We start from the raw sequence: 24,627 nt of genomic DNA, 5'->3' as shown, positions 1-24,627 counted from the left end.
TATATGCAAATACTAGGATATATTAATTTTTAAAAGGAATGATTTTGTGGCATTGATTAATGCAGTCTGTAAAAGATTAATTGCATTAGTGAAATGTGGTGGACAGAGAAGGATGCTTTGACAGATATAGAAATTGAGGTATGTAGCATATTTTGGCAGGATAGGGAAGTAAATGGGACAGCAGTGTTACTTATGGTAAGTTATGTGTCCTGTCAGAATGGTAATGGTACTGATGGCTTTGAGAATATATGGTAGAAAGTTCGAGATGTTTAGCAGAATATTGCTATGAGCTCAGAAATGGAGGATAATGAAAATGTTTAGACAGATTATCTTGGCAAATGCAAAATGAGTGATCACTGTTGTGAACTTTAATTATAGCAATGTAAACTGGGCAGAGGAAAGCACATTCAGTAATAAAGCAAGTGAATTTCTGGAATTCTTGAAGGATAAATGTCTTAGGCAGCATGTGAAAGAGAGAACATGAATACTGGATTTGGACCAATGCAAATGACCTAAGGATCACTTTATTAGGGCACTTCATCCTTGTTAAAGTCAGTTTTATTCCTCAAAACATGAAGGATTAGAAATGTAGAGTATGTATTCCAAATGTTGAGCAGTGTAGATAGCAGTAGGACTTGATGGGATTTTGCCACATTTAAGGAAGTGTGCTAAGGAATACCATGGACACCTTTCTAAGGAATGGAAGTAGAATAAGATGGTGGTATTTCATAAGAGTTGGTAATATGAAAGTATCATACTATAGACTTCTCGTAGACAGGCTTATACATTACTAAATCACTTAAGGAATTGACAACGTAGATAAGAATATAAATTAAATTACACTTTAATAAATATTTTTATATAGAAAATATAAACTTTAAACATCTTTGTCTAAATCCAGAGTAATATAATAAAAAGGTGGCACACCTTTTGGCAACTCCTATAGGTAAAGATGACCTCGGCATTGCTTCTGCCTGATATCTCCACTTCTGGGCCTGGGTCCCACTGAAGCGACCTCAATAAAGGTCGAAACCGGTGGGGGCTATTATGAGTTCACTCTCTAAAGGTTTTTGCCTTAAGGGAGCAATTTGAGTCTCTGTGGAAAGTGCTTTCTGGCACGGCCCGGTGAGGGGCTTTGTCGGTGAATGCTTTTCTTCGGAATACGAGCAGTTCTGCTGAGTGGTGGTGGTGGTGGGTGGAAGGCCATCACTGAGTGGAGCCAACGCTGAGATGGATGGTCTTTCGCCCACAATTGAGTGGCCTAGGGATCGTCTGAATTTTTAGAGACGGCTTTACTTATTCATAAGGTTGAAACCAGTCTGGGTAGTGGGTCTTCCCTTAATGCATAACATTATACATATCTGCAAGGAGATGCGTTTTGCATTATGGGAGATACTGAGATAGGAGTGATGTTAGCTTGGTCCACCTTTGCTACGAGTTGCCCAGTGTTGTACTGCCTTACCCCAGTCCTGAAGATATTTTCAGTTGCAAACTTTGTTTGCTCACACTTGGATAAAGGTTAAACTAAATTTATTATAGTCTAACCAAGTGAAAAATAAACTTTCAAAACTTTCAAACTCATAGAAAATTATATAGAATAGAAAACCTTACACTCCAACATACTGACATAATGGTCAGCTTTGACATCTCCTTATTCACAAATGTCCCACTCAAGGAAACTTTAGAGCTAATCCAAGCTAAATTTTCTCCCAATATCTCAGCCCTATTTCAGTTCACAATGAACTCAGGCTATTTCGTTTTGCAGGGAAAATTCTACAAACAAATAGAGGGGACAGCCATGGGTTCACCATTCTCCCCACCCTTGGCCAATTTCTTTATGGAGACCTTTGAAGAAAAAGCCTTAGCCTATGCCCCACAAAAACCAACCATATGGCTTCACTACATTGATGATGTGTTTGCTATTTGGCCACATGGCTCTGATACACTCCTCTCCTTAACACAGCTAAGTAACCAACTTTTTCCAGAATCAAGTTCACCCTGGAAAAAGAGGAAAACAACAGACTCCCTTTCCTAGACACCCGCCAGCCTGATGGAACCTTGGTTTTCTCGGTTTATAGAAAACCCACCCATACAGGCAGGTACATTCACCAACAAACCCCCCCCCCTCACAACAATAGGGAGTGGTGAAAACACTATACAACAGGGCTAAACTAATCTGTTCTAACAACAAGGCACTAAACACTGAACTAAATCACATCCTTAACACTTTCTCAGCCAATAGCTACATCCCCAAAAAAATATTGAAACCAACAAACCACAACCCCCCCCCCTCCCCAATAACGATTACTCTAAATCCATCGTCATTCCCTACATCCGAGGCATCTCGGAAAAAAATTACCAAAATCTTAAAAAAATATGATGACCTCCTGTTACAGACCATACAGAAAATTGGCATCCCTTATCTGCTCCACTAAAGACCAATCACTTCCCCTAGGCCTACCTGGTGTATACCAGATTCCTTGCAGCTGTAAACTGTCTTACTTTGGCCAAACAGGCAGGACAGCGAATATCAGAATTTCAGAACGCAAGGACTACATCCGTTTTCACAAGTACAGCCACTCTGGTCTTGTACTGGATACTCACCACAGAATACAGTGGAAGAAAGCTACAGTAATACCGTAGCAAATACAAATTCGAAAGACTATTCATGGAATCAGCCTAAGCCCTAAGAAACTCTCCAAACCTCAACAAATTCGGTTGTATGAGACTGCCCCAAATTTGGGAAGCTTACATCAGCAGACCTTCAGCCCAACAGCCAAGAATACCTACTTAGCCTGCTAGAGGGCACTATCAGGACTTTTAGCAGAACAATAGCTTCATCACTTCATTCTCAGTTACCGTATTGCAGTGCCTACGTGCACGTGCCTTTCTTGCAAGTTCCTTTTGAAGATGGCAATGTGACGTTGCTGAAATATCGGAAATATTTAGTAAAGTGTAATTTAATTTATATTCTTATCTATGTTGTCAATTCCTTAAGTGATTTAGTCATACTATAGACTGGTTTGTATTTCTCCTGTGGTTAAGCTTTAAAAATTGGTGAGGTCATATACAGAATTGGATAGATGGGGTAATGTTATTTACATGGTTAGCATGGATTTGTTAAGGGCCACTCGTTTTACTAATCTACTGGCTTTTCATAATAAAGTAACAAGAGCAGCGGAGGAGTGGAATGCACATACTGTCATTTTTCTGGATTTTACAAAGGCATTTGATAGAGTGCCATACAATAAGTTGATATTTAAATTGCATCTTATGGGTTTAGATGTTGGGCTAATGGATTGGAAATTTTTTCTGATAGATATCAAAGTTGTGTATGGAGGAGCAGTATTGAAGAGTGGAAAGGTTATGAGTTGGGATTCCAGGATTCAGTACTGTTCAACTTTTTGTCAGTGATATTGTCACTGGATTACAGGGAGATATTCAGTTTTTCTCCCCGATCTATAAATGTTGTAAATTTATAGTACATTAGTATTATGGGGTGGGATAATGATTTTTATTAATTAAAAATTTTTTTTGTATTTCTTATTTAGTTTTTTTTATATAGTTCAGAAACACTACTCCAGAGACCAAATCTGCAACTTTCAAAGCCACTGCCTTCAGTAAGCAGGCATTAGTCTCACACCAGGTGATGAAATTCATCTACAGATGGTCACAAACATTCATACTCATGGGAGTTTGAACCTGAAGTCTATTGGTTGGACAGCGAGTACATTAATCATTTGGTCGACCAGGCTGGCATTAGAAGATGTGAAGCCTAGAAGGGTTAATGCTAATAGTGCTGATGTTATGGCTCTTCAGGATGATTTGAATAAGATGGAAATGTAGGCAGATGAATAAGGATATTAGTATAATACAGTTAATTGTAAGGTTTTGAAATTTGGGATCTATAGATAGAGAAATTACTCATGGTGAAGCTATACTAGAAATACGATCAGCAAGGGATTTTGGGATGATAGTATATAGAAATTTCAAATTCAAAGGATATTATTGCAAAGGTTATGAAGAGAACACAGAGGATTGCTATAACATTGAGAAGGACAATGACCAGCAGAAATAAGAGGGTGGTAGTACCATTATTGTATAAATCTTGATCAGACCACATCTGGATTCCTGGTGTTCAAGTCTGGTCACCTTGATTTGGAGAGAAGGAAGTAACTTTAGAAAGTAACTGTCACCAGCCTGGTGACATTTACTCTCCAACCAGTTTGAATCCTGTTCTGGGCATGGATTTTTGCAATTGTCTTTAGGAAATGAATTTCATTATCCTGTGTGAAACCACTGCCCTCCTTATTGGAGGCCTGAAGTGCCTTGAAAAAGTTGTATGTTTGGTTTAGAGCAGGGTTTATCTTCCCTGCTCTAAATTATGGACTATGTAAGAATTACATGAAAAAATACAAATATATTGACATTTTTATGCTCTATACTAATGCCAGGAGTATCTGAAATAAAGGAAATGAATTGGTGGTGCTGATAGCATCAACCTGGCCTAAGATTATTGGGATCTCTGAGACATGGTTGATGGAGGATGATATAATAACCAGAATCGAAGTGGCAGGATAGAGCATTTTTCGGCAGGATAGGAAAGGAAAAACATGGTGGTGGAATACTGCTTATGATAAGTGATGACTTATGTCCTCTTAGAGTAGAGGCTTTGGAAGGCAATGACACAAATGGTTTTGAAAGAATATGGTGTGAGGTAGAAGTGGCCAAGAAAGGATTTTTATTGGGGTGTTACTATAAACCAGGAAGCACAGAGGTGGGGACCAGGAGATGTTTAGGTAGTTGAACTTGGCAAGTGCAAGAAGAGCAATTGTAATGGATATTTTAACTACAGCAGTATAAGCTGGGAAGAGGAAAATGCAAGTAGTAAGAAGGGAATAGAATTTCTGGAATTCTTGAGGGACAAATGTCTTAGGCAGCATGTGATGGAGGGAACAAGAGGTTCAAGAGTTTCGGATTTGATCATAGATTCAGAAGAGCTGATAATAAGTGACATGTCATCTCTCCCACGAGTTGGAGAGAGTGACCATGTGGTTTTGACTTGGAAGATGAACAGACATGCAGGTGTATCAAAGAAAAGGGAACGCATGTAGAATTACAAGGCAGGTGATTATAGTAGTCTTAGGTATCAACTATGGGCAGTTCCATAGAGGACAGAATTGGATGGCCAGGATATCATTAGTGCTTGGGAAATTGTGAAAGAATATTTGTTAGCAGCAATAGTAAGCTGTATTCCACGGGTGAAGAAGCAGACACAATTTGATGTAAATTGGATGACAAACAATATCAAACAGGAACTGCAGTTGAAAAAGAGATTATGGAAAATATACAAGGAGAGGGGTAGAGGACAGATACACGAAGAATATAAGACGCAGGCCAAAAGAGTGACCAGAATGGTGAGGTAGACAAAACTGGAATATAAAAAGAGATTGGCACTAAGATCCAAAGAAAATCCTAGGGAATTTTTTAGCTATGTGGCCAGTAGGCAGAGAAACGATTGTGGAAGAATGACATTGCAAGATAAAAATGGGAATAGAGTGACTGATGCAACGAACATAGTGGAGTTGTTCAATGAGCGCTTTATTGGAGTATTTCATCCTGGAGGAGGTTTTAATACTAGAGGAATAGAGCAGGATCAGGGTTTAGAGGTGCAAGAGGAGAGTGTTCCAAATACTGAGTACTCGGGGTACCAATAAAGCTGTTGGACTGGATGGTATTTCACCACAGGTTTTGAGAGAATGTGCTAAAGAACTGACAGTTTTTCGTTAGCCTGGCTTTTCACTAAAAGTCTGGTTGAAGGAAAGGTACCCAGAGAATGGAAGGAAGATAAGATAGTGCCGCTGCATAAGGGCGGTAGCAGAAGTATCTAATTATAGGCCTTTTTGTGTGTCATCAGTAGTTGTCAAGGTCTTAGAGAAATTAGTGAGGGACTATATACAGTGTTGGGTAGATGAGGGTAATATTATCTGTGAGAATCAACCTGGATTTGTTAAGGGGTGCTCTTGCTTTAGTAATTGACTGTGGAAAGGGTACAGAGGTGGATAACAAAGATGGTTTCAGGACTTACAATATGAGTTATGAGGATCGACTGAGGGAATGTGGACTGCAGAGTTTGGTGGATAGAAGAAGGGGAGGTGATATGATCGAGACTTTTAAGCTGTTGAGAGGCAGTTACAGGGTAGACATTGGAGAGTTCTTTCACTCAGTGGAATGTCGGGAAGGAGCGATGACAGGGGGCCATCCCTGGAAGTTACGAAAGGAGGCTGTGCGCAAGAGGGTGATGAGTGGTTTCTTTGTGTGGAGGGTGGTTGAACCTTGGAATGCATTGCCTGAGAGAGTGGTTGGAGTGGGAATGGTCAATGGGTTCAAGGAGTGGTATGATAAACTTGGTATTTCCTAAAAACCACCTCCCACGATTAGTCTTTTGACTCCATGAAGGCCTGGATAAAAAAAAAAAAAAAAACTTAGTTTCACCAACAGTGCAAATATAGTATGGGTTTATAGAAGCCTTTTGTGAGTGGGAGCCACCTAAAAACTGTAGAAAGGACACAGAGGTGGATAACAAAAATGATATTTCGACTATATAACATAGTTCAGGAGGATAAACTGAGAGCTGTTGAGAGCTATTTACTGGACTGTTATAAGATCTTCATATAGTATGAGGGGAAATGGATAAGAGGTATCCTTGGAAGTTGTAAAAGGATGTAGGTAAACCACCTTTTTTGCATGGAGAGTGAAAGGAACATGTAATGCACTGCCTGAGAGGGTGGTGGGAGTACAGGTAGTGAATGAAAGGCAGGTCTCCCATGTTGAGGCTTATGACTTCATGAAAGTCTGGAATATACCTTTCCCAAATCTATAAAACTTAAATGCAAATTCTTGTTATATTTCTGATTTTGTGACCATTTTCTTATGCTCCTGTTCTTGAATCCAACTTGTTTTTTTCCCAGATTCTTTCACATTTCTTGACTCTTAAGTATACATAAATGTTACCTCCTATACTACATACATAAGGAGATTTTTCTAATTGTATGTATTTGGTTTTATTTTATTTTTAATATACAGAGCATTAATGACATCATTAAAAAAAAAAAAGCTTCCATCAAAAAGATGTTGCAGTTAACTGGAACATAAAAAAGGAACGTGATGTATATAATTTATTTTAAGTGTATTTTTTATATTATGTGTATCCTGAGGAATACACATAATATAACCTGCAAAACTAGTTAACAGAATAAACCGATTAATTTTGTAGTAACAACTCCACAGATGTGCCATGTCATAATTGTAAAAAGCCATTCCACAATACAGTCACTGCACAAATCGAACCTGCACATTTTTTTTTTGTCTGTTAAGTGCATTCTCTAGGTGGTTTGACTGTCACTGATCTCAATAAATGTTTCATTTGCAAATCAACTGCACTAAATGTATCAGCATAAATAACAAAACATACATTAAATATTTATGTAAACTTATAAGCTGAATCATTATAGAGAACTCACACGGACCACAGAAACAGTTTGCTATAGCAAACTCTCCATAATAGTGGATTTCCTTTAGAAGAGCATTGTGCATGGAGCCCTGGTTGGGACTTTTCTGATAGTTAAGTGTGTTATAACGCTTTTATTCACTATAAGCAAGAGTCTTAAAAGTAAGTGTTATAGTAATGTTTATAATCATAGTAAAAACTGCTTACTGTATCATACTATATAATAGTGAGAGTTGACTATCGATAGCAGCTAATTAAAAAAACGTAGTAAGGTATGTCATATTTCATCTAATATGATATTATATGAACAGATTCTGCTAAATTTTATTAATTAATCAGAATCTGGAAAACAAATTAGTGTTGGTGGTTATTCACAGTAGTGCTAATTTGCCAAGTAATTAAAATGCTGGTTAGAAATCCGGCAGAATATTAGCAACTCAAATTGTTACTTTTTTTCCCTCTTTTTGTGATAGTTATACTGTGAAATAATGCTTTGAGTAATCAGAAGCTATAAAGCTTGAACATGGATACATATCTGAAAAGTGATTGGAATCTAGTTTAAGATAAGTAGATTAGTTTCAGTTGTATTCCTTAAGTTAGGATACAACTGAAACTAATCTACTTATCTTAGGGTGGTTAGGAAATTAATGAATTACTAAATTGAGCTAGAGCTACAGTGGCTATTATGGAAAAGAAATTCCTCCATTACAAAGAAAGTACTCATCTGCAGAAAGCATAACATGCAAACCAGGAAAGTGACATGCATGGTGAAGAAAAACTAACAAAAGAAAAGAGATCAGCAGAGGAAGGCAAGCAAAATCCTAGGGAATTTTATTGTTATTTGGATAGCAGAAGAAATGAAGAATATAGAAGACTGACTTTAGTTGAAGTTTTTACAAGGATAGAATTAGCTGTAAGATACTAAGTGTATTTCATGCTGGGGAAGATGAGATCATCACTGAATATGACCAACACAAAAGACTGGAAATTCATAAATGGGAAATGTTTGAAATTTTAAGCTTGATCCTAATAAGACTGTGGACAGACAGGATATAACTGCATTTATAATGAATGCAATGTGCAAAAGAATCAAGAGTGTCCCTGACTTGGTTGATCAATAAGAGTCAGACAATGGGAAATAGTCCCTAAAAGAATGAAAGGAAAGGCAAAACAGTGTTATAATATAAAGAAAGATAACTGATGGAGGGGATTTGAAACAGTGGTAATAAATTATAAGCCATGATTATTGCTTTTTTGATGATATAAACTGGGTTTAATAGGTTGGAGATTTTGATACAGAAATGTTAGCCTACTAGTTTTGCCAGGTAACTGGTAGCTTCATCTGGGCAAAATAACTATACAAAACAGCTTAAACAAAAACAAGCTTAAATTACAACTAATATATAACCGAAGGATGAAAAATATCAAATTCATACGAACCATTACGCGAACACATGGAGCGTGTATGTTAGCAGTTGGCCAGTCATTGTTAAGCAGGTGCATCCTATAATTGGCTGCGAAGTTGAACTCTGATATCTTATGAGCGATTTCCAGATGTCACCAAGGATCATCCCTTGGTTTCTGATTAGGCTACCTCTTGAGCGGATCACTACTGCAGCTTCTTTTATTGAGTAGGAGGTGTAGTAGTCTTCTATGTGCGGCATAGCACTTTTCTCTCATTCAATATTGTGGTTTGTGTTAGAAAAATGAAAGTTAAACCAAAATTGTCTTCTCTGTTGTTTACATCTCCAATGTAAACAACATTGGAGATGTTGTTTATTCTGTTGTTTACTATTCTCCTTTTGTCTTATTTCTAAACTTCTAGAAGTTTGTCCTATATAATTCAATCAGCAAGAACATGGGATGTTATAAACTATAGAAATCAATCTTGTCTTTTGGTGACTGTAACATATTAGGAACAGTCTTTATTGGTTTGAAAGCAACTCTGATGTCATGAGGCCTTAGCAGGTTGGCAATTCTTTGTGAAACTGTGCCAGCAAAAGGAATGGAAACAGAAGTCCTGTAATGAGTTTCTTTGGCTTGCTGTTGAGAGGGGATGGAGAAAATAATCCTTTTTATTAATTTTTATGGTAACCATTAAAAAACAGAGCAGTCTATATCATAAGAAATGAGAGTTTTAACAGACAAACTAGATCTTATCCTCAAAACATTAACAAACAATTAACAGGTAATTTTTCTTGATTTGGAAAAGGTGCAAAAAAAAAAAAAAAAAAAAAAAAAAAAAATGAAAAATCATTGTTGAGAAGGATGACAAGTAGTGTGCAACAAGTTCTGTTCTCAGATTGCCATTTATATATTAATGATATTATAGTCAAGGGTTTGAAAGAAGATATTCAACTGTTTGCAAATGATACAAAACTGGAAGTGTATATGATAAAAATTCCTGATGTAGTATTCTTATGGGAGGATTTGAATAGGCTGGTGTATGGAAGGGAGGGGGAAGATGGATGGAGATATCATTATTGATCTACTCATAGATGTGGAGCCATGTGCTTTGAACAAAGATAGAATGAGGTATATTATATTGGTGGAATATTTCTACCAGAATAATCAACCCCATACCTTTGGAGGTAGGAACCAAGGGATATGGGAGGCAACAGTAGCAGTTGTAAATAGTACCCATAAAACTAATGTCAATGCAAAAAAGATGGTGTTCATATATTATATAAGGCAATGATCATGCCACATCTCAATTTCAGTGGGAAAAAATCTAATCGCATGAATATCATCTGGGAAGATAAGAAAACAGAGGCACCAAAAGTAACTTAGGCTGTTTAGGGATTGTGGAATACTGAAAATTGAGAACATACTTTGCCAAGCTTCAAAGACAGGAAGTAGAGAAGTGATATGGTTGAGAATTATAAGTTAGCTGCATTCTGCAGTTGAACACACTGCACAAAGGATGAAGTTTGTGGCCCGGAAATGGCAGCACAGCCCGTGAATGCATAATGGAAGTGAATAAAAATGTTATTTATGCTTGTATCACTTTTCTTCTTACACACACAAAAAATTACACCTACATTTGGTACATCATACAGTGCACCTATTAGTGAATTTTGGAACTCTTTTTTTTTTTTTTTTTTTCAGATATTGCTTCCACATGATGCAAAATGTATGCCTACAAAGTTCTGCAGCATTTAGATCACTGGATGGTGCTCCACAAGGCCTTACACAAGGATACGTTAATTTTGATCACCCTGTATTTTGGTTGCAAACAGACACCAGTTTAACAGTACAAATGCAAGCTTCCAAATCCCCAAAACTGATATCTCCAATACCTTATATATATGTATTATAATCTGAATTAAACACTCCAGCACTTAATAATACATGGCATATGCTAACATTTTAATGACCTTAGTACAAATTCTAAAAAGAACTTGAATTGTGTTTTAAGTGAGGTGCTAAAATATATCTATCAGTGACAGAAGCAGTATCTACAAAGGAAATAGCTCTCTTCCTCTTTAGCTGGAAGTTTCAAAAAATTAATCTACTGAATTTTTATATTATCTGTATATATAAAAAACAAGCTTTGCATTGTGATCTTGACTAATGCTTGGAGAGCGATATTCAAGCCTTAAGACATGATCATTCATTATGCTATGGTCAAGTCACTACGACTTAGCGCTACAACACACATATTCACAACAGCTAAGCTGAATTCATGGAACAGCTCCAGTATCTTGCTCAGTGTTTGCAATAAGTACAGTTATGAATCAAGTACTACTGGCCAACAGCATTATACTAGTGTTAGCAATCATTTAATTACCAAAATATAACAATATCATGAGAAAAGAGGGAATGAGAGAGAGTTATAGGAATGATAGAAGTGGAGAGAATGGAAACAGTAGGAGAGAGAGAAAATGGTAAGAGGTGTAATGTATAGTGACTCAATGATCCATGGTGTACAAGATAGGATGCATGAGGAGTGTTTGCCTGGAGAAACAATAGAGAATGTGGCTATGGCAATTAAGAGGGGTGAAAGGATGGATGAAATGATTGTGATGGTGGGCATGAATGACTTGAGACCATATAAATCGAGCAGCGAGAGATCTGAGATTCTTGCTTGAAGTTGTGCAAAAGAAAATGCAGAGAGGGAAGATTGTGTGTGTGTTGCCCAGTTATGATAGTGACAAGCTGAGCAGAAGAGCAACAATACTGAATCACATAATAGCCAGAATGTGTGAGAAGAGAGGGTTGGAATACATGGATGCTTGGAGGATGTTTGAAGACAGAAGGGAACTGTATGCTAGAGACTGCTTGCATTTGAATGAGGAAGGACGAAGGCATCTGGAAAGATTGTTGTTTTCTGAACGAGTCAGTGAGTCAATGCAGGGAAACTAGAATTTCCAAAAGGTGGATGGTAGCAGGGATGGCCTCTTGTGGAAATGGGTGCTTGGGGGAAGAGGGACGACGTCAGGAAACATTGAGCCCGGGGGGGGAGTCAAGAGGGGACAATGATAAGTATAAAAAGACAATGATAAGTGATATTTTTATGCTCTTTACTAATGCCAGGAGTATCCGAAATAAAGGAAATGAATTAGAGGTGCTGATAGTACCAACCTGGCCAAAGATTATTGGGATCTCTGAGACTTGGTTGACAGAGGATGATATAATAACCGGAATTGAAGTGGCAGGGTACAGCATTTTTCAGCAGGATAGGAAAGGAAAACATGGTGGTGGAGTACTGCTTATGATAAGTGATCCCTTATGTCCTCTTAGAGTTGAGGCTTTGGAAAGCAGTGACACAAATGGTTTTGAAAGCATATGGTGTGAGGTAAAATATGGACAATTTTAACTACAGCAGATAAGCTGGGAAGAGGAAAATGCAAGTAGTAAGAAAGAGATAGAATTTCTGGAAATTCTTGAGGGACAACTGTCTTTGGTAGCATGGAGGGAACAAGAGGTCCAAGAGTTTTGGATTTGGTCATAGCATCAGAAGAGCTGATAATAAACGAGATGACATCTCTCCCACCAGTTGAAGAGAGTGACCATGTGGTTTTGACTTGGAAGATGAACAGACATGCAGGTGTATCAAAGAAAAGGGAATGTATGTGGAATTATAAGGCAGGTGATTATAGTAGTTTTAGGTATCAACTAGGGGCAGTTCCATGGAGTGCAGAATTGGAAGGCCAGGATAACATTAGTGCTTGGGAAATTGTAAAAGAATATTTGTTAACAGCAATAGTAAGCTGTATTCCACGGGTGAAGAAGCGGACACAATTTGGTGTAAAGTGGATGACAAACAATATCAAACAGGAACTGCAGTTGAAAAAGAGATTATGAAAGATATACAAGGAGAGAGGTGGAGGCCTGCATCTTATATTCTTTTACATCTTATACCTCCTGGCCTACATCTTATATTCTTTTACACAAAGAATATAAGATGCAGGCCAGGAGAGTGACCAGAATGATGAGGAAGACAAAACTGGAATATGAGAAGAGATTGGCACTAAGATCCAAAGAAAATCCTAGGGAATTTTTTAGCCATGTAGCCAGTAGGTGGAGAAATGATTGTTGAAGAATGACATTGCAGGATAAAAATGGGAATAGAGTGACTGATGCAGAGGACATAGTGGAGTCATTCAATGAGCGCTTTATTGGAGTATTTCATCCTGGAGGAGGTTTTGAATACTAGAGGGATAGAGCAGGATCAGGGTTTAGAGGTGCAAGAGGAGAGTGTGTTCCAAATACTGAGTATTTGGGGTACCAATAAAGCTGTTGGACTGGATGGTATTTCACCACAGGTTTTGAGAGAATATGCTAAAGAACTGACAGTTTTTCGTTGACCTGGCTTTTCAAATAAAAGTCTGGCTGAAGGAAAGGTACCTAGGGAATGAAAGGAAGGTAAGATAGTGCTGCTTCATAAGGGTGGTAGCAGACTGGAAGTCTCTAATTATAGGCTTGTTTGTGTGTCATCAGTAGTTAAGGTCTTGGAGAAATTAGCGAGGGACTATATACAGCGTTGGTAGATGAGAGCAATGTTATCTGTGAGAACCAACATGGATTTGTTAACGGGTGCTCTTGCTTTAGTAATATGATTTGTCTTTTATAATAAAGTGACAAAAGCAGTTGATGAGGAAAAGGCATATACTGCCATTTTTTTTGGATTTTGCAAAGGTTTGACAGGGTGCCACATGATAAGCTGATATTTATGTTGCAGCACATGGGTTTAAATGTCGGGTTAGTCAAATGGATTCAGGATTGGCTGACTGATAGGTATCAGAGTTGTGCATGAGAGGGCAATATCAAAGAAGCAGAAGATTACAAGTGGGGTTCCACAGGGCTCAGTACTGGGACCTATATTGTTCAATCTTTATATATCAATGATATTTTAAATGGATTGCAAGGATTGTAGGTTCAATGCAGCAAAATGTAAAAACTTGAGGTTTGGGATCCATCGATGGGAGGATGCGTACTGGAGGAAGTAGGGGAGACAAGAGATCTGGGGTTGATGATTGATAGAAACTTGAAATTCAGGGGACATATTGCAAAGGTGGTGAGGGTAACTCAGAGGATTGCTGCAATACTGAGAAGGACATTGACCTGCAGAAATAAAAGAGTTATCATTCTGTTGTATAAGTATCTGATCAGACCACACTTCAGCTATTGTTCTCAGATTTGGTCCCCAGGATTTGAAAGGGATAAATTGACTATGGAAAGGATACAGAGGTGGATAACAAAGATGATTTTAGGACTGTACAATGTTAGGTATGAGGATTGGCTGAGGGAATGTGGACTGCAGAGTTTGGTGGATAGAAGGAGAGGTGATATGATAGAGACTTTTAAACTGTTGAGAGGCAGTTACAGGGTAGACATTGGAGCGTTCTTTCACTTGGTGGAATGGGAAGGAGCGATGACAAGGGGCCATCCCTAGAAGTTACAAAAGGAGGCTGTGCACAAGAGGGTGAGGAGTGGTTTCTTTGCATGGAGGGTGGTTGAACCTTGGAATGCATTACCTGAGAGAGTGGTTGGAGTGGGAATGGTCAATGGGTTCAAGGAGTGGTATGATAAACTTTGTTTCCTAAAAACGACCTCCCACGAGGAGTCTTTTGACTCCATGGAGGCCTGGATAATAATAATAATAAAATCATGGTAGGTAACATTTATACCTATAATAATGCCAGTGTAAGTAATAAATTGTTGAAATAAAAACATCCTACTTTTTCAACTGTTGACAAAAGTAAAACATTAAAAATAACCAAAGAACAAACAAGCAAGAGATTGGTAGGCAGTGATGGATAAAATATTCTTTGCAGAAAAATTTAATAAGAAACTAAGATTGCAATGTCAGCTTTTATCCCATAGTAAAAACTGGTTGCACCATCCTAAAAAACACTTGAACAGAGCACTACACTTTTTTAAATTACAAAGCAATATTATCATTATTACACCCCTCATGGAGTCGACAGACTCATTGTGGAAGGTTCGCTCAACTGACAACATAGTTATCATGCTGAATCTTAAGATCTTTAACACTCCCTGCATTAACAATAGTCCAGTAATGCATTTCATTCACTCATATAAAGCCATTAAACAGAACAGCTCTGGTGTGTATCTATTTGCATAAGGTTGTGTAGGAGGACTGATGTGCAGTTTCTGGAATGGAATGAGTCTGATGACCAAAAAAAACATAATGGTTTGCATATGAATGGATTTGCTGTTAGGAATGCAGAAAAACATGCTAGTGACTAGAATGGGATTGGAAATGCAAACTAGTAATTAGAGAGGAAGCAAGTGAGGGTGCAAATAAGATTTTTAGTATAAATTGCAAAGGTGGTTGTGAGCCAATGAGGCAAATATCCTTCGTATATACAAATGCCAGAAGTATTCAGAAAAAGGAGTTTTTGGTACTGGCTAATACCAAAAGTGATTGGTATTAGTAAGATGTATCTGGCAGATGATATAGTTATTGATATAGAACGTGAAGGCTATAGTGTTTTCAGGGCAGATAGAGCAACCAGACTTGAGGGGGGGGGGTACTGATGATACTAGATGAACTGCAAGGTCTTCAGTAAGATGAAAAGCAGTGCATTTGAGGGCATCTGTGTGAGAGAAGATAACAGGGAAAAGTATTTTATCAGTTGCTGCTATAGGCCAGGGAATACAAAGCATAATATGGATGATATTTATCAGCAAATAAACTAATAAGTGAAAAGGAAAATAATTATTATGGGGACTTCAATTATTGGGATAGAGATTAGAAGGGGGGAAAAGTCACATAGCTGGAAGGAAATGAAATTTCTGCAGCTACTAAGGAATTACCTAAGACAGCATGTAATGGAAGATACTAAGTGATTGGGAATGCTAGAGCTTGTGATCATGTCAGAAGCTGAATTATTTGTCTATAACCAAGATGACTATTACCTCCAATCAGAAAGAGTGGTCATTCAGTTTTGACCTGGGATGTGAATAGACATGGAAATTTCAGTAAAAAAGGGTTACATATAGAATTATAGGAGTGGTGATTATAAGAAACGGATTACTTGGAGCAGTGGTGCAAAGCATGTTGCAGCTAAAAGATGTTAGTAGCGCATGAAAATGGTCAAGGGTGCTTGAAAGAAACAGCATACATAGAGTTAGAATTAATAAGGTTGGAATTAAATGAATGAGTTATTATTGCACAGGCACCTCCATGGAGTCCCAAGACCCAAACTATCAACATAATATCTATTGTACCACTCCAATTAAAAGAAACAGCACTTACAACTGGATTCTGCAACTCTATACTACTTTTTGGTACTTCTCCATCAACCACCAATTTATCCATATCACCAGTTTGATATCCATCCCCTTTGTTGTAGATTGCACAACAGAATTGCATTTGGTATCTTATGAAATGCCTTGACAAAATCCAGCAGTATCACCATGTAGTCCCTTTGCTCAACTTAGCTGTCACTGTATCATATAAAAAGTTAGATTACTACGGCATTACCTACCCTTCACAAAGCCATCTTGCACCTCAGAGTATCATATATTCTTATCCACCAATTCTGAATTCTCTTTTTGACCAACTTTTCCAATACTTTTACACACCACTGATTGGTCTATAATTTGCTACCAGACTTAGATCCTCCTTTATGCAGAGGAATTATTTTGCATTCCTTCCACTCTTAGTGACTTTGCCAGAGAAGATACTTAAATTAAAACAGCCTAGTCAAAGAAATTGCCAGTTCCCCTGCACATTCTCTTAAAATGTGAGCCAATATCCCATCTAATCCAACAGCTGTATTTGCATTAAGATTCTGCAATATCCTACGTACCTCCAATTCATCAACTTCTGTTCTCACATTAGAATAATACTGTTATGAATGACTTGAAAATTATCAGTGATTAGTTCAATAATTTTATCTGCCTGTTACCTCTCTACCATCTGCACTCATTAAAGTTATTCTTCCATAGTCATTCTTCCTCCTACTCACCACAACAAAATAACTGAGATTTCCTTTCACCTATTCAATTAATTTCTTCTCATAATCTGATTTTGTCTTCTTTACCATGCTGGCTACCTTTCTTGCCTAATCAATGTACTGTTCATGAGTTAGCTGGTTACCTTTCTACTTAAATACCCCCCCTTCACAACATTTTCTTTTTTTTTTCCAGCTCATGCTTAATGATACTACTCATCCATCTAACTCCTACCCAATTTACCCTCCTGACCTGGTATAGTGTGATAGTTTCCTCTAGGTATTCCTTGATTATCCCCCAAGCACTAAACATCCTTCCCTGGCAGAACTTTATGTCATGGTACTGCTTCAAGCTGCCTCCTAAGTGTATCATAATCACCTGCTTATAGTTCTACACATACCTTTTCTAAACTGGTATTTCCACATGTTTTTCTACCTCCTGTGTCAAGACCATATGATCAATCCCCCAACTGGAGGCAATGTTCATAACCTTCGTTATGAACAGGTCTTCTGACCCTATGACAAGATGCAACACATATCCCCAGTCCACTCCATCACATTCTGCTTCAAGCAATTATCTGAGTAAATGTATAAATTCCAGTGCTTGGGCTGGACGAACTTTAATATTTTTCTATAATCAGCATGAAACTCTTAGATTTTCTATCTTTGAGTTTTCTTATTCGGATGTGAATAAGATTCTAAGAAATAATGTTGGATTCAATATCCCCTTAATTTAAATAAAAGTATAAATTCCATATCTTTTCTATCGTGATCTTTCATTCTTCCTGTCTGTCTCCAAAGTCCCGCATAATAATTGGGGGATTAGTTGATAAATGGAGGAATTGGATGATAGCAGTACTATCATCCAATTCCTCCATTTCATCAGCAGTACCCCACTCACTGTCCTGGCTACTATCTTTCCTGAAAATACTAAATCCATCACATTCTATCCCTGTAACTATGTCATATGCTGTTAGCCAAGTCTCACTAATGCCTATAACTTTTGGTGAGGTTGCACTAACCAATGCAAAAAACTCTTCCCTCTTATTCCCGATGCGTCTAGCATTAGTAGATAGAAACTGTAACATCTCCTTATCACCTTATCTCCCAATCACTTTAACATCCTGAAATGTCAGCCTGGTTGGCAGAGTGGTTAGCATATCTGCTCTCCAACCAAAAGGCTGTGGGTTCGAATCTCTTAATGGGTATGGATGTTTGCAGTTGTCTATGGAAATCTCTAGTGGTGGTGATGGGTGGTAGATGGTGCTGGTATAGTTAGTGGAGACAATTGTAGAGTAGATGCCCTCCCTCAATGAGTCTTTGAACTCCCTGGAGGTGTCGCATAATAATAAAATAATAATAATAAATGACTATTCCATTCGATCTTGTTGCCCGAGACTAGATTCTGCATTTTTTTTTTTTTTTGTTGATTCACACACTCATTCGCTTCATGAGCATGTGCGCGCGCACACACACACACGCCCTTGTCTGAATCTGTCCTAATTGCTTTAGTTTTCCTGACTTTCCACTTCCACACTCTCAGTAAACAAAGCTTACTGAGACTCAAACTCAGGCCACAGGTCCACCAACTACATCATTTCTTCTGCACAGCCTGTGTATTGATTCATTAGCAACATTAGGAGTTAAAAGAAAAGCATGTGTAGAAAGTAGAGAAAGGTAATCAGTGAGCCTATAGGCAATATAAAGTGCAGACCAAAGGGAGCATTGGTATGGTAAGGAAGGCAAAATCAGAAAATGAGAGGCAATTAGTGGAGTGAGTCAAGGGTAATCTGAAAGAGTTCTTTCAGTATGTGGCAAGCAAAAGAAACAATGACCATAGCAGAATAATTTTGATGAATGGTAGTAGGAAGGTGATGGAAGAGTAGAATAAATTGCAGCAAATGGGGATTGACAATAGTTGAATGATCGCTTTGCAAGATTGTATAATCCAGGTAGAAATATTTCCGTAATAGACGTGACAAGAGTTGATGTCAAAGCAGAGGTATATAGAATACAGTGGCAGCCAGCAAAAATTTTAAGTCGGGGGTCTGCATATGCAAAATAAGAAAAATAATTCATTTTTTCCTAATCAGCAACCAATTTATTAATAAGTAAATTTACATATTAAAAAATTTGCTTTATCAAAAATATTATTTGAAAACATTTTAATATATATTAAATTTAATATTAATAAAATTTTTAATAATATTGTTGCACACAAGCATACAATTTATCTGTAGCAACACTGCTCGTTGAGCAGTGTTGGATTCACTTGTTACGTGCACTGACAGGTGCAAACGAATATCGATGAGTCTAGCCACAACTGACCGAACACGATAATTCCGACACTACATTAGATCGCAGTGCATCTGTTTCGTAATCTAAAGTGTTAATCGAACAATTGAAATTATTAACTATTCAATCAATGTCGAAACATAATCTGTAACATGCTGTGCTGCATTTATATAATGTTGTAAGTATTATTATTTATAAACACAAACAAAATTTAATTTTCTTTTTTTCTTTAGGGATGCTGCAGTGTTACAGTGCTTATGTACAAGCCGACCACTGATAGGATATTACAAAACCTTGATGTGAATTCAGCTATGAATTTCGATGGAGTATCAGCTATTATGAGAACATGCTAAGTGCCTTTGAGTAGATCAAATCTCAATTATTATTATTAAATAGCACCTCCAGGGAGTCCAAGGACTCATCGAGGAAGGGCACCTACTCCACAACTCTGTCACCACCACTCAACTATGTTCATCTACACTAACGCATCTACTGCCGACCACCACCACTAGTATATTTCACAGACAATGACAAACATCCATGTCCACGGCAGGATTCGAACCCGCAGCCTTTTTCCTTAGGCTGGAGAGCTGATACGCTAACCACTCGGCCAACCATGCCAGCAAAATGAAACCTGGCCACAACTGCTTGTGAATTCTGGTGGAGTCCCAACGAGAGAAAAATATTCAGTTGCATAAAGTAGCAAATTATCAGAAATGATGTACAATTAAAGACAAAAGTCAGGAATAGGTGGATAAGAATGGAATTTGTGTAGGAGAAAAGCATGGTTTTTTTGCAAAAAAAGGGAGGTCATGCCTCAGTAACATTTTTTTATAATAAATGTAACAGCTAAGTTGGATAAAGATGGTCACACAATGATACTGTTGACTCTGCAAAGGCTTTTGACAGGACACTACACGGAATTCTGATATATATATTGCAGCAAATGGGGATTGATATGAAGCTGGAGATTGATGTGAAGTTAGTGATAGATCAGTTTATTCAGGAGTAGAGTACATCAGAAATTATTATTATATTATTATTTCACAACACCTCCAGGGAGTCCAACGACTCATCGAGGGAGGGCACTGCTTTACAGCTCTATCTCCACCACTCATCCACAACTGATCGCAACTGCACCAATGCCATCTACCGCCACTAGTATTTCCACAGACAATCACAAACATCCATGCCCACCGCGGGATTTGAGCCCACGGCCTTTGGGCTGGACAGAAGACCTGTGTAAGCCAGAGGACTCTGTACAGTGACAAGTGTAAAAAGTTGTGGCTCAACAAATTAAATAGTTGAGCCACAACTATTTAATTTGCACATTACTGATACAGAAAATGATCTGAGAGGAAAATGTTCAGTTCTTTGTCAGTGATGTAAAACTGGATAGAGCAACAGTCAATAAAAATGTTAAAATTTTGCAGAATAATTGAAATAGGCTGGCAATATGGACAAAGGAGAACAAATATCAGTTTAATGTGACAAAGTGTGAGGTTATAGATTTTGAGATAAAAAGATTACCAGATGTGTACCAAATGGATGGAAATTAATGAAGCCAGAGATTTGGGGAATGTTAGTGAAAAGCAAATTAAAGTTCAGACGGAATATTGCAAAAGTGGCTACAAAGCTCATAGGATTACCTTCTTATTGATGAAAACACCCTGACAACAGAGGCAAGCAGATGATTAAAATTCTTTATAAGGCTTGATCTGAAATATTGTGCACAGATCTGGTCACCTGGTTTTCTTGGAGATGCAGAAGAGATGAAATGGATCAAGAGGCAAATGGCCAAGATGATGGAAGGTCTGTGGGGTGCTCCATATGAAGGGAGATTGAAGATATGTGGATTACAGAGACTGTTTGATAGGTGGAGAAGGTGAGATATGATAAAAACATTAGTTGCTTAAGAGATTTGATAGAAATGATATGAAGGAAATTTTAGTGCATGACTGGCGTGGAGAAAATTAGAGGTCATCCCTGAATATTAAGTAAGAGTGGAACAAGAGTGTGAGAACTAGATTTTTTGCTTAAATAAGTGCACTGTTGGTAAATGCATATGATAAAGATATGACTTAGGTGTTATGAAGGGGCTTGTATAATAATATCAGTTTAGCCCAGTTTAAAATTAAGGTTTTTTTTTTCACATAGTACTGTCTATGTGTAATCATACAGAATAAGTAAAAATGAAATAGTGGCTCGATTTATGCAAGTTTGATTTACAATAATGGTTGAAAAATATATAATACTTCTTAATAAGCATTATGAGCCTCCATAGCTCAGTCGATATAGATGAAGCCATTTGATTGAGTTCATGTTCATGACGAGGAACCGTTATCTGGTCTCTATTGAATAAAGATGAGTTAGTCTCATATGGAGGTAGAGGGTTTTTTAACCGGAAACTCTGGTTTTTGGTCCCTCAGAATCCGGCCCCATGGAGGTTGATGGGTAAACAGTCTGCTATAATTGCTACAATGTTCACAGTTCTCTCAGTTTGAACAAAACTGATCAAGCATGAACACTGCACCTTATCACATTTCAAGATGTTAGGAATGAAGTAAATCATAGAAGATTAAGGATTGCCAGTTTCACATATGTAGTTTTATAAAATTGCATGTTGCTCAAGTATTTTTGCTATCTTTTCTGAAGTGTCCAGATACAGGCACTAAAACACAAGCAACAGAAATGGATTTGTAAAGATTGGTGTTTGTGGATATAGGGCTTAAGTATATTGGAAATAATTTGGAGATCACAACTTCTAGCACTAGAAAGGCTTGTTTTATGTGGTCTAGTTCAAACGATAAATTACCTGAACAAATCTCAGGTAATTTCAGCCAAAGTTTAATAATAATGCTGTATTTCTGGGTAACGATGATAATTAATGAATGCCTGCCTGTGTTAGGCATATTTAAACCATCAGCAAAGACTCATCCAATATTAGGGGCACAGCAGAGAAGAGCAATAACCTAGTTTAAATCTTTTTAATAGCCTCCTCAAATATAAGTTAATTACGATGAACAGACATTATATAAAGGTAATGTTTATATAATGTCTGTTTATATAAATTGAACCTCCTGAATTCCACTCTAGGGGGTTCTGCTGCATACCTTACTGCTATCCTGTTTGCTGTACTGATACACATAAGCAATATAGTACACAAGAAAAGACACAATCGACTTTAAAAATAAACTAAAATTTTACAATCAATCATAAAATCAAGGTATACAGCATATCTAGAATTAAACTGCTATTCGCTGCAACTGAATTGCATTCGTAACAAAAATTAATCCTAAAAAAAACTATCCTCATACTATAATATTCTGTTATGTAGCTAACGACAGAACCAGTGGCAGAGACCGCGAGCACCCGCAATGCAGGAACCCCTAGAGAACTAGAGGGGTAATTAAAGTTTTCACGGTGCCGGGAAAGTACTCATGATCATTAATAAGTTTGTCGTGGAAGGAAAGAAGGGGACAATCACGCTTTGAATCCTGATTCAATTAAAACATATATGGTGTGAAATACAGCATTGTTATAAGCTGCCATAATAAAACTTCAAAACCCAGAAGAAATATTTGCGAAAAACAAAAAGAAAGAAACGCTACAGCAAAAGCTAAAATAATCAAACGGAAAAGTCAGAACAAATGTTAGAATACTTTCTATGCAGAGACAAACAATAGTCCTTATACATATTATAAATATCCTGGACGCTCAATTAATTACGAAAATTGTGTACTAGAAATGAAAATAATTCAAATAATATAGTCCAATCTAATCAATATAAATTAAATTTTAACCAATAAAACAAATGCACAAACAAAAAATGTGAGGGTGTATTCTACCTTGACGTATTCTACATACGTCTTGAGGACAATATGGATAAAATTAGAAGGGGGGGGGGGAGCTTTGGAAACATTGCTATATTCTACCTTGACGTTGTATTCTACATAAGTCTTGAGTACAATATCGATAAAATTAGAAGGGGAGACGGCTTTGGACACATTGCTATAGCAAAGAAAGATGAGGATCAGCCGAAATAAAAAAAATATGATAAACAAGAACGCTCGATGTATAGAATCTAGTCTGAAGGTGATAAGAAAATGAGTAAAGGGAAAAACATCTCGAAATACTCTGAGTGTTGATTATTTTGACGAAGACTAAAAAAAAAAAAAATTTACACTTGACGTAATTATAAGAATTATTCACAAATTATTTGTAACAGAGGAAATAGAAAAAGAGCAGAATCACAGTTCGCCAACCTTCGTATCGGAGACAGTCGATGAACAACAACAATAACATGCATACTCTTTTTCTTCGAGTATTAGAGACTTAATGATTCGTTAAATTAAATACATTTCTGTGATAATGATGCATGCATCACACGTCTCTTGTTTAAATTTAGCAGTTGGGATTTAAAAATGGAATGTACTGTAAAGAAATTTAATTTATGAATTTAGTCTTCATTTCACTTGAATGAATGACATCATGAAATGTTATCTAAAAATGTTTTTAATTACTAATAAGGCATGAAATTAGTAGCAAGGTACATTTATTGCTTTTTACATCCTACTGCAACACTGCGATCATACATTAAGCTTTCTATACAGACTGCAATGCATGTCTATAGACTGCAATGTGATTCCAGCCACGCACTACTAACTACAGCTCGCACCAACAACCACCTGCGCCGCAAATGCAGCATTCATGAAAACAATGTCACAATTTCAATTAAATGGTAAAAATTAACTGCAAATTTCTGAAATTTATTTATTCCTTTAAAATGGAAACTAATATGTTACGTAAAAAACACGAGGATCATCCGCTGGCTTGATATAAACTGAAAATACTGTTGTTTTCAAGTATAAAAGCATACAGCTGCAAGAATTATCACACTGGGATTTGTACTTCGTGTAACCTTTATCTACGTATGTGAACAATCATTGAAAATATAATAGTACGACATTTACTCACCTAACAGCAACTTTCACACTTGTATCCCCCATTTTGCTGTAGACATATGAAAAGCTAGCTACCGCTCAAGGAATATAGATGTTTTACAGTGACGTTTCGTCACATGCAGAAAACAGAGCAGTCCTTCAATACTATTGGCTACCCGTTTCCAATATGGCTGATCTTATAAATACGTTTAACAGCCACTTGCTCTTCCTGGACAAAACGTCATCTGCACATGTGTAGTCTAACTTCCTGTAAACACAAGAAGCGCGATTTCCAAAGATGCAGTTTTAATATTTGTTGTCAGTAGCCCTTTATTGATAATGAGAAGGTAAGAGTTGCTATTAAAAGTGGACTAAATTTTTACAGCTTATATGTTGACGGTTACTTAATATAAAACAATCTCGTCTTATTTATAATAAAGTAATTTCTTTT

General features: G+C 37.2%; 1 protein-coding gene across 1 annotated transcript in view; it reads right to left on the bottom strand.

Moving 5' to 3' along the window:
- Positions 1-24,257, bottom strand: part of LOC150092268 (kinesin-like protein KIF21A) — a 524,778-nt gene extending 500,521 nt beyond the window's left edge. Inside the window, exon 1 of the mRNA XM_090415090.1 lies at positions 24,211-24,257. Within this exon, the coding sequence (XP_090271216.1) occupies positions 24,211-24,242 (32 nt within the window). The 5' untranslated portion in view covers positions 24,243-24,257. The remainder of the gene's footprint in view (positions 1-24,210) is intronic.
- Between the last annotated feature and the right edge of the window lie 370 nt (positions 24,258-24,627).

Source organism: Typopeltis vanoorti, chromosome 26, assembly GCF_054136105.1.
Source record: "Typopeltis vanoorti isolate ZY-2024b chromosome 26, IOZ_Tvanoo_1.0, whole genome shotgun sequence".
Classification (NCBI taxonomy): domain Eukaryota; kingdom Metazoa; phylum Arthropoda; class Arachnida; order Uropygi; family Thelyphonidae; genus Typopeltis; species Typopeltis vanoorti.
This window is presented reverse-complemented; position numbering and strand designations above follow the sequence as displayed.